Here is a 13,345-nt window from a genome sequence, read left to right as displayed (position 1 = left end):
ATACTCTTTTCCCCATGTCACTGCCCACATGGAAGGTTTGCTTGTTGTCTGTAGAGGAGAGCTCTACTGGTAATGCTGAGGGTGGGCTGGTGTTGGCACCAGCATTTCAGGGCTTTAGAGAGCTGCTGGGGAGCGAGGGGAGGCTTAAGAAGTGAAAAGACTGAAAGGAAAAAAAAAGTAAAATGGTCAGATAGGTGGCTCAGTGGATAAAACACCAGCCCTGGATTCAGGAGGACCTGAGTTCAAATCTGTCCTCAGACACTTGACACTTACTAGCTGTATGACCCTGGGCCAGTCACTTAATCCTCAGTGCCCCACAAAAGAAAAAACAAGTGAAGGGACTGGCCCAGGGTCCCACAACCAAGATGGAGCAGAAGCTGGCCTCGAACCCAGGCCTTGGTGACTCCAAGGCTGGCCCTCCCTCCATTCTTTCATGTTGCCTTTCTTGCTTCTAGCTAAATCTGTACAATTCCTGCTGTTTTTGCAAGGAGATTTACTATCACTTTGGAATCCATTTTGAAATTCCTTTTTCTTCCTGATGCTTCCCAGGGTGTCTATTTCTTACTTTTTGATGGGACAGAACACAGAGGAAAGTTTGCTGTGGACAAGTATGCCATGACCAGGATAGTGCAATCTTCTTTGTAGTTAAGACTGAAGAGGTGGAATGGTGGGGTTGATAAAGGGTAGCCCTTGGAGTCAGGAAGACCTGGGTTCAAGACCTACCTCAGAAAGATAGTGACTGTGTGACCTTGGACAAGTCACTTAATTTCTCAGTGCCTCAGGCAGCCTTCTAAGACTGTAAGTTAAAGAGCAGGTGCTGAGCTGCTCTTCATCTTTCAGTGCCCCCAAGCCATTCTCTGATGCTTCACATGACCCAAGAGTTACCAGGTGGTGACATCAGTAAAGGAAAAACAATTCCTTTTGTGGATGTTTTCATGCCTGGAGTTTTCTCCTGGCCCTATTTCTGACTTCCTATAGGCTTCGAAACCAAGATGGGTACCTGCCACGTCCCCACCCTCTAAGCTCCCTTCTGTGTGATGTCTTCTTCATTAGAGTGGAAGCTTCTTGAGGTGAGAGCTAGCTGTCTTTGTTTTTCTTGTATTTGTATCCGCAGTGCTTAACACAGTGCCTGGTACATAGTAAGTGCTTAATAAATGTTTGCTGCTTCCTTCCCTCCTTCCCTCCCCCCCTCTTTCCCTCCTGTCCTTCCCTCCCTCCCTTCCTCCCTCCCTCCCTTCCTTCCTTCCTTCCTTCCTTCCTTCCTTCCTTCCTTCCTTCCTTCCTTCCTTCCTTCCTTCCTTCCTTCTTTCCTTCCCTCCTTCCCTCCCTCCCTCCCTCTTTCCCTCCTACCTTTCCTCCCTCCTTCCTTTCTTTTCTTCCTTCCTTCCTCCCTTTCTCCCTCCCTCCCTTCCTTCCTTCTTTTCTTCCTTCCTTCCTTCCTTCCTTCCTTCCTTCCTTCCTTCCTTCCTTCCTTCCTTCCTTCCTTCCTTCCTTCCTTCCTTCCTTCCTTCCTTCCTTCCTTCCTTCCTTCCTTCTTTCAGTGAAGGACTTCCCTCTACCAATGCAGACTGGCCCATGCTCTACAGTGAAATCCCCAGTCCATCGCAGACCCTGCCCTTCTCCCTAATACTCCATCGGTCTCTGATCTCATCAATTTGGATGTTCCCTCCAGTGATATAGGTCACAACCCATCTAATGCCTGTTCATCTTGTGTGACACTTATCTGTGTGTGCCCCACTCCTAGGTTTGCCATCCCATGGTGATGAGGGCTTCCTCACTTTCTCCTTTCTCACTCACTAGAAACAGCTAGGAGGTGCCATAGTACACAGAGCACTGGGCCTGAAGTCAGGAAAACCTGAATTCAAATCCAGCCTCAGACACTTCCTAGCCATGAGGCTCTGGGCAAGTCACTTCACCTCTGTCTGACTCAGTTTCTTCATCTGTAAAATGGGAAAGATAATAGCACCTTAACTTCTAGCATTGTTGTTTTGAGGATCAAATAATATAATATTTGTAAATGCTTGTTTCCTTCCTAACATCCCAAGGATACCAGTAGAATACTGGGCTGTCTACCTGCTGTCTCTCATGGGGGAGAGAGTTCCCTTCTTCAATAGCTGACTTGTATTGATCATGAAATAATAGATGTTGCTAAGTGTACCCAAAGAATTTGTAGCTGGAATAGCCCCAGAATAAGAAGATGCTCTAAGGATGCTCCGAGTGTTGTGGGGAATCAGGAGGATCAATACGGTCTTGCCTGTGGGGCTTGTTGCACTATTGGGTGTCTCCCATTTTCAGCTGTCTGAAGCCTTTAATGCTATAAAGAAAAAAGTTCAACTAAGCCAAGCAAATGAGTCTTATTAAGACTATGAAATTACCCAAGCTATTATATTCTTAGCAGGCTAGGTTTTTTTTCCAAATTTAAATTTATGTTCTTCTAATTCCTGGAAATTTTATCATTCTTTTGCAAATTGGAAAAGATCCTTCCTCAAGTGGCAGGTGGATAGGGCATTCCTTGATACACATTAACCACACTTGGAGAAGCAAATCAGACAATGTCATAGAAATGACTATGCTGCTTAAATTAATTTCCATACTTAGTGCTCTGCCAATCAAACTACCAAGGGGTTACTTTGCAGAACTAGGCAAGATAGCAACAAAATTAATCTGGAGGAAAAAAAGGTCTGGAAAAGAATGGGGAAGAAAAGCAGAAATGAATGAGCCTCATAAATCATAGAGAGAAGTCATAGAGATTATAGATTTAGAGGGAGAAGAGACCTCAGAGGCCATCGAGTCTAACCCTTTCATTTTTTTTTAGTGAGGCAATTGGGGTTAAGTGACTTGCCCAGGGTCACACAGCTAGTAAGTGTTAAGTGTCTGAGGCTGGATTTGAACTCAGGTACTCCTGACTCCAGGGCCGGTGCTCTATTCACTGTGCCACCTAGCTGCCCCTAACCCTTTCATTTTAAAGATAATGAAACTGAAGCCCAGGAAAGGGAAGTGACTTGCCCAAGGTTATGTACAGGATCCTAGATCTAGAGAGGGAAGGGATTTTAAAGAAGCAACTTGGGTGAAAGAAGTTTATTTGTCCAAGTTTATATAAGCAGTCTAGGTATTTCCAGACATTATACCATATTGTAAGACAGTAATCATCAAAACTAATAGGTATTGGTTTTAAAATGGACAAATCTATCAGTTGACAAGATTAGATACACAAAAATGAGAACAGTTAAACAACTCAGCAGCCTAGTGTTGGATAAGCCCAAGAACACAAACAACTTGTGGAAGGATTCCCTAATAAAGAACTTCTGGGAAAACTGGAAAGCATTTTGGTAGAAAACAGGATTAGGTCAGCATCTCATACCATATACCATAATAAAGTCCAAATGGAAACACAACTTAAAACAAAAAGATAGCATCATAACCAAATTAGAGGAGAATGAAAGGAAGTACCTTTCACAACTCTAACTAGGAGACATTTTTACCAAATAAGAGATAGAAGATATAAAAAAACAAAAATCATACAATTCCAACCACCTAAAATGAAGTTTTACACAAACACAGTCAATGCAACAGCTAGGATAAAAATAGAACTCTCAATTGGGAAAAAATTTTCATCAAACATCTCTGATAAAAGTCTGATATCCAAGATATATATGGAATTAAAAGAACCTTTCCCCAGTGGAGAAGTTGTCCAAGACTGTGAACAGTTTTCAGAAGAAAAATTACAAGCTATCAACAACCATAAAAATTTCTAAGACTGAAGGAAATGTCACTTAAAACATTTCTGAGGTTTCGTCAAACACCCAATAAACTGGCAAAGTGACAAACAGTGGAAATACTACATGTTGGAGGGGCTGTGCAAAGATAGACATACTCAACTTGAAAGAGCTGTGAATTGGTCTAACCATTCTAGAAAATAGTTCATCATTATGTGAGAAAAGTCACTAGAAGATTTTGACTCAGTTTTCTCTGCTGGGCATATTCCCCAAAGAAGTCAAAGAGAGAAATAAAAGTTCCATAGATGCAACATATTGATAGCAGTGTTTTTTGTGCCAGTAAATAAATATTAACAAAATGCCAGAACCAATCATCTTTTAATCTGGTATTATTTGATGTAGTGATTGGGTGATAGGCTGAAAAATTTAGTATTTAAATGTAATATAGTATTATTAAGCCATAATAAATGACAAATGGAGGAATTCAGAGAAGCGTGGGAAGACTTATAGGAATCGATCTAGTAAGAAGGAAACAGAAGCAGAAAGTTGCTATAATACAGTAAACAAAAAGCATGAAAACAAAGCCAGACTATAGAATTGTTGCATCCAATCTCCACTCCAGAGAATAGGCAAGGAAGTGTAACTACTTCCTTTTGTTAGAGAACTTAGGGACTGTATCCTCCTCTACAATTGCTGCATTGGCTGGATTTTCTTAACTACTTTTGCTGGTTACAAGGGAAGGCTCACTGGACTGGTATCATGGGAGAGGGGCATGCTATATCTGGAGATGACTATGAGGTACAAACAAAAGGCAGTGATAAAACTTGTTTGCAAAAGAGCAACACATTAATTTCTCCTGGATGGTAGCAAGAGTTATTTAAGCTCAGTGCCACACTTAGTTATAGGACTGCAGTGATTCATAGTATCATCAATCCTAAAGAAGAGACCAGTAGAAATCTAGCTGATGTTAGAATCAAAGGCCCTAGGTTCATATCCTGCCTTGGATGATCACTAGCCACGTACCCTAACTCAAGTCAGTTTTTCTCTCTGGTGAAGACAGGTGAGCGGTTCACTTTTCCTCCTCCTAGATGGCCTCTGAGGTTTCTTCCAGCTTTCAAGCTTTGACCCTGAGGTCATTTAATTCAGTGTCCTCCTTTTACAGAAGAGGAAACTGAGGCCCCCAAGGGATGAAGGGACCTGCCCAAGGTCACACAGCTAGAGGGGCTCTCAGAGGCCATTTGGTCCAACCCCGTCATTTTATAAAGGAGGAAACTGAGGCCCAGGGAGAGGAAGGGACTAACTAAAGTTCACACAGGTGGTTAAATGCCAGGGCTGGCTTTCCAAATCCAACATTCTTTCCACTTCACCAGGAAGCCAATCAAAAGAGCCAGAACCAATCATCTTTTAATCTGGTATTATTTGATGTAGACATGGCTTAAATTCTTTTATGTACCCTAACAATAACTCCATTGATGTTTTAGAGAAGGTATAATTAAAGGCACAATGATTTAGACTGAACTCAGACGGCTTGAGTTTCGTTTCTTAGGTTACTATTAAGTGTACAAACTTTCCCCTCTTCTACCCACCACAGATTTGTGTGAACTTCGCTCTGTTTCTATAGGCCAGTAGTCTCCAAATTTTTTTTTTGGATCGTGTGATCAGTCAAAAAGAATTTGAAGCCAAATCTCAATGCGTATTTACTTACTTATTTGCAAATTATACACGTGCACTACTGTGCTAATGATGACGTACATTATAAAACTTACGCAGAACTTGGAAACTGAAAAGAGGATGAGATGAAAATGAAATAATGTTTGATCCTAGGGATTCACTGGAGTTTATTGAAAAGAGAGGGGAATGACATGGCCAGACCTACGCTTTTAGAAAAAGCACTTTGGCAGCCGAGTGAAGAATGGACTGGAGTGGGGAGAGGCTTGAGGCAGGGGGACCAATTAGGAGACCATTGCAGTAATCCAGGAGAGAGGTAATGAGGGCCTTTCCCAGGGTGATGGTTGTGTGAGTGGAGAGAAGGGGACAGATTCAAGATGTTTTAGAAAGAGAAGAAACGACAAGGTTTGGCAACTGATCAGATACTTGGGGTGCGAAAGAATGAGCCAGGGAAGATGACTCTGAGGTTGTGAACCTGAAGGATGCTAGTATCCTTGACAGTAATAAGACAGTTTAGAAGGGTACATTTGGGGAGCAAGATGAGGTAATTAGAATTGTGAAGTATCTTGCAACCCATCTATGCCCACTCATCCTGTGTGGCTTGGTCTGTCACAGCTGAAAGCAGAAGGGTTGGGAGGGGGCTCACCATCACTGCCCTGGACCTAGAGCTTTCCCTCTGAGGGGCCCCTGGCAAAGATGCTTGGTCATCTCCCCAATGGCACCTGCACAGCTACTGCTCTGTGCCCAGGTTACAACTGCCCTAGGGAGGGATGCCTGGTGCAAAAGTGGGGACATGTGAAGCTTTTGGAGTGAAGGATGAGTGGAATGGTGGAGGAGGATAAGGGTAGTTAGAGGTACTTGTGCTGGAGACAAGCCCCATGATTGGCAATCAAAGGGAGGGGTGGTCACCTTCTCACTTTCTGTTTGGTTGATTACATATCGCTCTCTTTTTGTTGTTGTTAATTACACATCTCCTGAGGTTGATCACAGCCACTCTAGGGTGGGCCTCCACCGCCCTTACTTTAGAAACCACCACTCTAGACTAACCCTCCAAAAGACCTTATTGTTCAACATATCATACATTTCTTGCCAGGCAGCCATAGCAGGATGGTGTATTAAAATGAGTGGTAGACCTGCAATTGGGAGATCAAGGTTCAGATCCTCTCTCTGCTACTTAAGCATGTGGTTCTGGGCAAATGATAGTTTTGACATCCTTATCTATGAAATGGGGTTAATACTTTTCCCGGCTACCACATATGGTTGTTACAAGGAAAACTGTTCAATCTTGAGGTACTATATAAATAGGCAGCTAGGTGGCGCTGAGCTTGGAGTCAGGAAGACCTGAGTTCAACTGTGGCCTCAGACACTTGCTAACTCTGTGTGTGTGTGTGTGTGTGTGTGTGTGTGTGTGTGTGTGTGTGTGTGTGTGTGTGTGTGTGAGAGAGAGACAGACAGACAGACAGACAGACAGACAGACAGACAGACACCCTGGGCAAGTCATTTAACCTCCATTTGCCTCAATCTCCTCATTTGCAAAATGAGCTGGAGAAGGAAATGGCAAACCATTCCAGTATCTCTGCCAAGAAAACCCCAAATGGGGGTTATGAAGAGTTGAACATGACTAAAAACAGCTGAACAACACTATATAAATGTGAGTCGGTACATTGGGAGGTGGGCATCACATACACACACACACAAAAACTAGCACTGATTTCTATGTATAAAGTATGCCTAGAGTCTTAGTGCAGTTTTAAGCTATTGAAGCTTAAAAAATAAAATAATACTATTTATTCTATTGTTATAGGTTTTAAAATAAGACATTTTATTGATAACTTTTTATATTTATGTGAAATATACCACCTTTTATCAGTACTCCCCCAATAATGAAGAAAGCAGCTAGTCAAGTTAAATGACAAAAAGACTGGGATTAATGGTGTATACTACATTCTGTACCCATAGTCCCCCACCCCTCTTATGAGAAGAAGGATGTGTGTTTCATCATTTATTTTCTAGGTCTGAGATTGATCATTACAGGTCATCAGAGCTCTGCTGCTTTTTAGTGTTGTTTTCATTTCTCTTTTTGCAGTTTCCTAATTCTCCTTCACTCTATCTGTCGGTGCAAGTATTCTCATACTTCTTTGAATTCCTGACGCGGTTGGCTTTTCTTCCAGTCCAGTAGCATTCCATTACCTTTATGTATCACAGTTATTGTTCTTTCTTGAAAGCCTTTTCATTGAAGTCTTTCCAGTTTGAACCAAGCCAGAATATTTTTCCCCAATTTGTTCTCTTGTGGTTATTTATTAGGGTAGTTGTTAACCTGAAGCCTATTTGGATCAGTCAAACAAATATTAAGTGCTTACCAGGGCACTGGGCCTGGAATTAGGGAAGACCAGAGTTCAAATCCAGCTTCAGACATTTACTAGTTTTGTGTCCCTGGGCAAGTTACTATACTGCTGTCTGCCTCAGTTTCCTCAAATGTAAAGTAGGTATAATAATAATAGGGTGGTTGTGAGGATCAAATGAGATACTATTTATTTGTTTTGTTTTGTTGTCTTGCAGGGCAATGAGGGTTAAGTGACTTGCCCAGGGTCACACAGCTAGTAGGTATCAAATGTCTGAGGCTGGATTTGAACTCAGGTCCTCCTGACTCCAGGTCCAGTGCTTTATCCACTGTGCCACCTAGCTGCCCCGATATTATTTGTAAAAGGTGCTTAGCGGGGCAGCTAGGTGGCACAGTGGATAAAGCACTGGACCTGGAGTCAGGAGGACCTGAGTTCAAATCCAGCCTCAGACACTTATCACTTAATAGCTGTGTGACCCTAGGCAAGTCACTTAACCCCAATTGCCTCACCAAAAAATAAATAAATAAATAATAAAAAGAGGAAGAAGAGAAAAGGTGCTTAGCACAGTGCCTGGTACATAGTAGGTGCTTAATAAATGTTGATTCCTTTTCCCCTTCCCCCATAGGTGGACATAACATAGGATCTTTGCTCTAGAGCCGAAAAGGATTTTAAAGGCCAGCTAATCCAACCCCCTTATTTTACAGATGAGGAAACAGTTTCAGGGAAGGGAAGTGACTTGCCCAGGGTCATACAGTAAGTATCTGAGACAGGATTTACACCCAGATCTTTCTGCCCTAGCCCGCCACCCTACCACATTGCTATCATGTACAAAACAGAGACCAGAGCTAGTAGGGAGAGCCGAGGACTGACACAGCCGGACCTGTGCTTCAGGAGCGCCACTTTGACAGCCCTGTGGAGGATGGGCTGGAGAAGGGAGACATGGGAGGTGCGCAGACCAATTAGGAGGCTAGTGCAATAGTCTAGGCGATTTGCATTTATTCATTATTCGAGGTATTGACAGCTCTGGCACTGCTCGGAAAAAGCGTTTTTGGAATGTAATTTCAGCAGTCAAAGATAATCTCCATAGGGTTTCAGTGGTGTTCATTAGTGCAGAGAGCTACCATTTATCTTTTGGCGTTTCTGTTTTCCTGTTGCATGTATGTACAAAACATCCAAAGCATTTGAGGCGACCTTACCATGAAACAATCACCTTTGTCGCTATCGCCAATGCGTCACTTTCCCCCAAACTCAAATGTTGTTAATAGCATCTGGTTCATTTGAATGAAAGGTGAGTGTTTCAATATAAGCTGAAATGCAGAGCACTGGATCCGGAATCCTCAATCTCAAAACCATAGACTTTAGAGCCAGAAAGTGGTGGTGGGGGGAGTGGTATGGGGGTGGGGAGGAGGGAGAGAAGGGAAGAGAAATGGAGAGAGAGGAGAGAGAGGAGAGGAGGAAAGAGAGAGAGGAGGAGGAGGAAGATGGAGGGAGAGAAGGGGAAGAGAGAGAGAAGAGGGGAATGCAGATGGAGGAAAAGAAGGGGGAAGAGATGGAGAGAGAGGAGAGGAGTGAAGGAGAAATAGAGACAGCAGGGAGGGGAGAAGAAAAAGAAGTATGGAGATGGAAGGAGAGAGGGAAGAGGGGAGAGAGAAGAGAGAAAGAGAAGAGGATAGGGGAGAGGGGAGAAAGAGAAAGCTGGAGATGGAGAGAGTGGGGGGAGAAAGATGGAAATGTAGGGAGAGAGATGGGGGAGGTGGGGAAGAGGGAGAGAGGAGGGGTGGGAGAAAAAAAGAGAGAGATGGAAAGGGAGAGGGAGAGAGAAACAGCGAGAAAGAACACTCTCTGCTTGGGTGTTTTTGGTAAGCCCTGTTGGCATGGTGCTTGAATACAGGTGCCAGTCTGAATTGCACTAATCATTCCTCTAATCCCTAGTTTTTTCTTCTTGTTCTCACTCAAGTATTTCAGCCCAAACCCATTTTCAAACGCATAAGGGGGCACTTTATTCAGAAAGGTCCCAATTTGCTCAGGATGACGCAGCTCATAAACGATGGAAGGGAGATTAGGATCACAGGTTCACAGGTCCAGGGCTGCAAAGAACATCAGTGACCATTTAATCCAACAACCTTATTTTATAGTCAAGGAAACCTGGGCTGAAGAAGGTTGTAACTTGCCTAAGAACCCTGGTCTTTTATCTTTTTTTTTTTTATTTTATTTTTTTTTTTTAGTGAGGCAATTGGGGTTAAGTGACTTGCCCAGGGTCACATAGCTAGTAAGTGTTAAGTGTTAAGGCCGGATTTGAACTCAGGTACTCCTGACTCCAGGGCCGGTGCTCTATCCACTGCGCCATCTAGCTGCCCCCCTGGTCTTTTATCTTACTGAGTTGGATTTCTATAGAACAGATGCTGTTGTCTTGACAAGTTGGGATGACATTCCATGTCCTCACACTGTGGTCTCCCCCTTTACCCCAAAAGGTTCAGGATTTGGAGTCAGAGAACCTCTGTTGAAATCCCAGCCCTGACCCTCCTCATTTCCTGTGTGACTTTAAGCAAATCGCTTCCCTTTGCTGGGCCTTAGTTCCCTTCTCTGTAAAACGGTGGGGTGAAGCTTAATGACCTCATGGGTCCCTTTTAGCGAGGTTTATAATCCTATTAATTTAATCTTTTTCTTTGAAATTATTTGCGGGGGCAGCTAGGTGGTGCTGCAGTGGATAGAGCACTGGCCCTGGATTCAGGAGGACCTGAGTTCAAATCCGGACTCAGATACTTGACACTTACTAGCTGTGTGACCCTGGGAAAGTCACTTCTCCCTCATTGCCCTGCCCCCCAAAAAAGAAATTATTTGCTATCTTTTGCTTTGGGGGGCACCTTTTCTGAATCTATCCCTTTGCTTACTCAGAGAACCATCCATTCCATCAAGAATAAAAAATAGTGTGTGTATGTGTGTGTGTGTGTGTGTGTGTGTGTGTGTGTGTGTGTGTGAGACAGTTCAGAAAACCCCAGCACATCAACCATGCCTAAAAATATTTGCAATATATAACACCCGAAGGCTTTCCCCCCACCACCTTTTGAAAGAAGGGAGGGAAGCGCATTTCTCTGCCTCTTCTCCAGGGACAAGTTGAATCATTATAACAGCATTCAGAAGTAATTTAATTTTTCAAAATGCTTTATTGATGCTTTTTAAAACCTCATAGTTACTTCCCAATTAGCTCCCATCCATTAGAACCCTCCCTTGTCACAAAGAATTACAGGTAAGCCATGTTTCCTGATACAGCCTGTGGGCTGGCGTCCGAATTTACCACCCTTCTACCTATAGGAGGGAGGCCTACTTCATCGCTAGCCCTCTGGAATCCCCATTGGTTATTGTGTTACTCTGAATTCTGATGTCTCCCCCTCATCCCTTTATGTTATTGTGGTCATTATGTCTACTGCTCTATCAAGGTTACCTTTAATTCTCTCCATGGCTCTTCTCTGAATTCTTCATATTACAAGAAACTCATGCATGTTTCCTGTACATTTTTTGCTAACATAATTCCTTGGGGATTTATAGTAGTGTGTCCTAGAAAGAAATGGTAACTTTATACATGGCCTTGCAAATCGAATTGTGTGATTTGCAGATCATTTTTCTCTCTCCAGATCCCCAACAATGGCTACCTTCAGGCCGGGTTTACACTGGGCAGTGTTTGGTCAGGGTCTGCTGGGAGAGGCCCACTGGAAAAATAAGCATGAATCTTTGAATGGCGTCGCAGATCAGAGGTTGATTGTATTTGTGTTATATCGTCCAGGCTTGCCAGGAGACCCAGGAGGAAAGGGAGACCCAGGACCCCCTGGGTTTGATGTCTCAGGGCCTCCTGGTGAGAGAGGTCATCCGGGCAACGTTGGAAGGCCTGGTATCATGGGGCCTCAAGGTTTCCAAGGGCCCCCAGGACAAGATGGTGTCCCTGGACTTTCAGGTAATTAAAAAAAGGTTTCTCTCTGATTCCTGCAAATTGTTACCACTGACAGTACGTGGGTCTTACTCTGCCTGTGGGGGTACATGTGGCTAGCTGTAAGAAAGGATCCTTTAGGGAGCTGGGTGGGAATGCTATGTGAAATAGTATCCTAGGCCTCAAGCTGGAAGGGACCTCAGAGGCCAGCTAGGCCAACTCCCTCATTTTACACAGGAGGAAACCGAGGCCCAGAGAGGGAAGGGAATTGATCAAGGTTACACATAACGTCTTAGATCTGGGGCTAGAAGGGACTTCAGAGACCAGCTATTCCAACCCTCTCATTTTATAGAGGGGGAAACTGAGGCTCAGGGAAGGGAAGGCACTCATCCAAGATAACAATAAGTTTATAAATTTAGAGCTGGAAGAGACATCAGAGGCCATCTAGTCCCAACCCTCTCCCTTACATTTGAGGAAACTGAGGCCCAGAGAGTGGACTTGCCCAAGGTCACAGAGATGATGGTGATAACCATTGTATTCCACAGCCTGGATGTTACTTTTTTTTTTGGTCCCCCAGCATGCGGAATAAATGAGCATCTGCAATGTCTCTATCACCTCCTACTTCTGTGACTCTGGGTGAGTCTAGTCTCTGGGCCTCAGTTTCCTCATTTGTGAGATGAGAAGTGAACCTGTCTTGAAGGTCCCTTCCAGATCTATGTTTCTTCCTCTGCAGAGTGACTGGAAAGGGTTGGACTAGGTGGTCCCTGGGCTCTAAATTCTCCAATGTCTTTCTCAGGTGAGAGGCAAGTGAGAATTCCTCACGGACATTCTTTGAGGTTTCATCTAGAATAACTCTGCTATTCACTGCTTCTAGGTGCCAAAGGTGAAATGGGGAAGCTGGGGCCTCCAGGACCACCGGGGCCTTTAGGAATTCCTGGCCGGAATGGTGTTCCTGGCTTGAAAGGTGACATTTGGCTTCATGTTTTGTACGAGGGGGCTGCAAGAGGGTGTAATCTCCTTCCCTTGTGAAAATGAAATACAAGAGAGAGATTTTCATCAGACATTGTAAAGGGCGGTGGGGGGCATCTGCTTGATTTGCTTTTCTAAGGGACATGAACTATTTCTGTTGGACGTGAACCTTTTCTTGCAAAATTAATGTGGATCCCATATGTTTTTAAATGGGATTTTAGGTCAAAGTCAGACAGTGTAGGGCTCGAATGTGATAGCCCTTCTCGTTGATACCTAGAGCTACTTGTAAATAGGCATACTTTATTAAAAATCCAAAGCCATCTGTTGTGAGCTTCCTCTTCTTCACAATCCCACACTTTACAACTACTCCTGATTGTATCCTTCAACCCATCTATTCCCATCTTCTCCAGGAGCTCAGTCCTTCTATCATCCATTTCCTCTCTTCCCTTCATTTTCTAGCTCTCTGTATCCACTGGCTCCTTTCCCACTGCTTATAAACATTTTCAGGTGGGCCCTCATCCTTGAAAAACCTTCAGTTACTCCTGGCATCCTCTCAAAATAGTCTACAATTCTGCTACCTCTTAATGGCCAGAGTCCTAGAAGAAACTATCCCTGATCATTTATGCCTCTGCCTATCCTCTTCTTTTCCACACCTTGTGGTCTGGCTTCTGATCTCCTCACTCTCCCAAAAGCACTCTCTCCAAAGGTTATTATCACTGTTGGCTTGG

General features: G+C 43.7%; 1 protein-coding gene across 1 annotated transcript in view; it reads left to right on the top strand.

Annotated features, from left to right (window-relative positions):
* The window catches only part of COL4A5 (collagen type IV alpha 5 chain), a 208,953-nt gene that overhangs the window by 113,384 nt on the left and 82,224 nt on the right, over positions 1-13,345 (top strand). Inside the window, exons 31-32 of the mRNA XM_043974872.1 lie at positions 11,508-11,675; positions 12,523-12,612. Coding sequence (XP_043830807.1) covers positions 11,508-11,675; positions 12,523-12,612 — 258 coding nt within the window. The remainder of the gene's footprint in view (positions 1-11,507; positions 11,676-12,522; positions 12,613-13,345) is intronic.

Source organism: Dromiciops gliroides, chromosome X (genome assembly GCF_019393635.1).
Source record: "Dromiciops gliroides isolate mDroGli1 chromosome X, mDroGli1.pri, whole genome shotgun sequence".
Taxonomy (NCBI): domain Eukaryota; kingdom Metazoa; phylum Chordata; class Mammalia; order Microbiotheria; family Microbiotheriidae; genus Dromiciops; species Dromiciops gliroides.
Note: the sequence above shows the minus strand (reverse complement) of the source record. Positions and strands in the feature narration are given on the sequence as shown.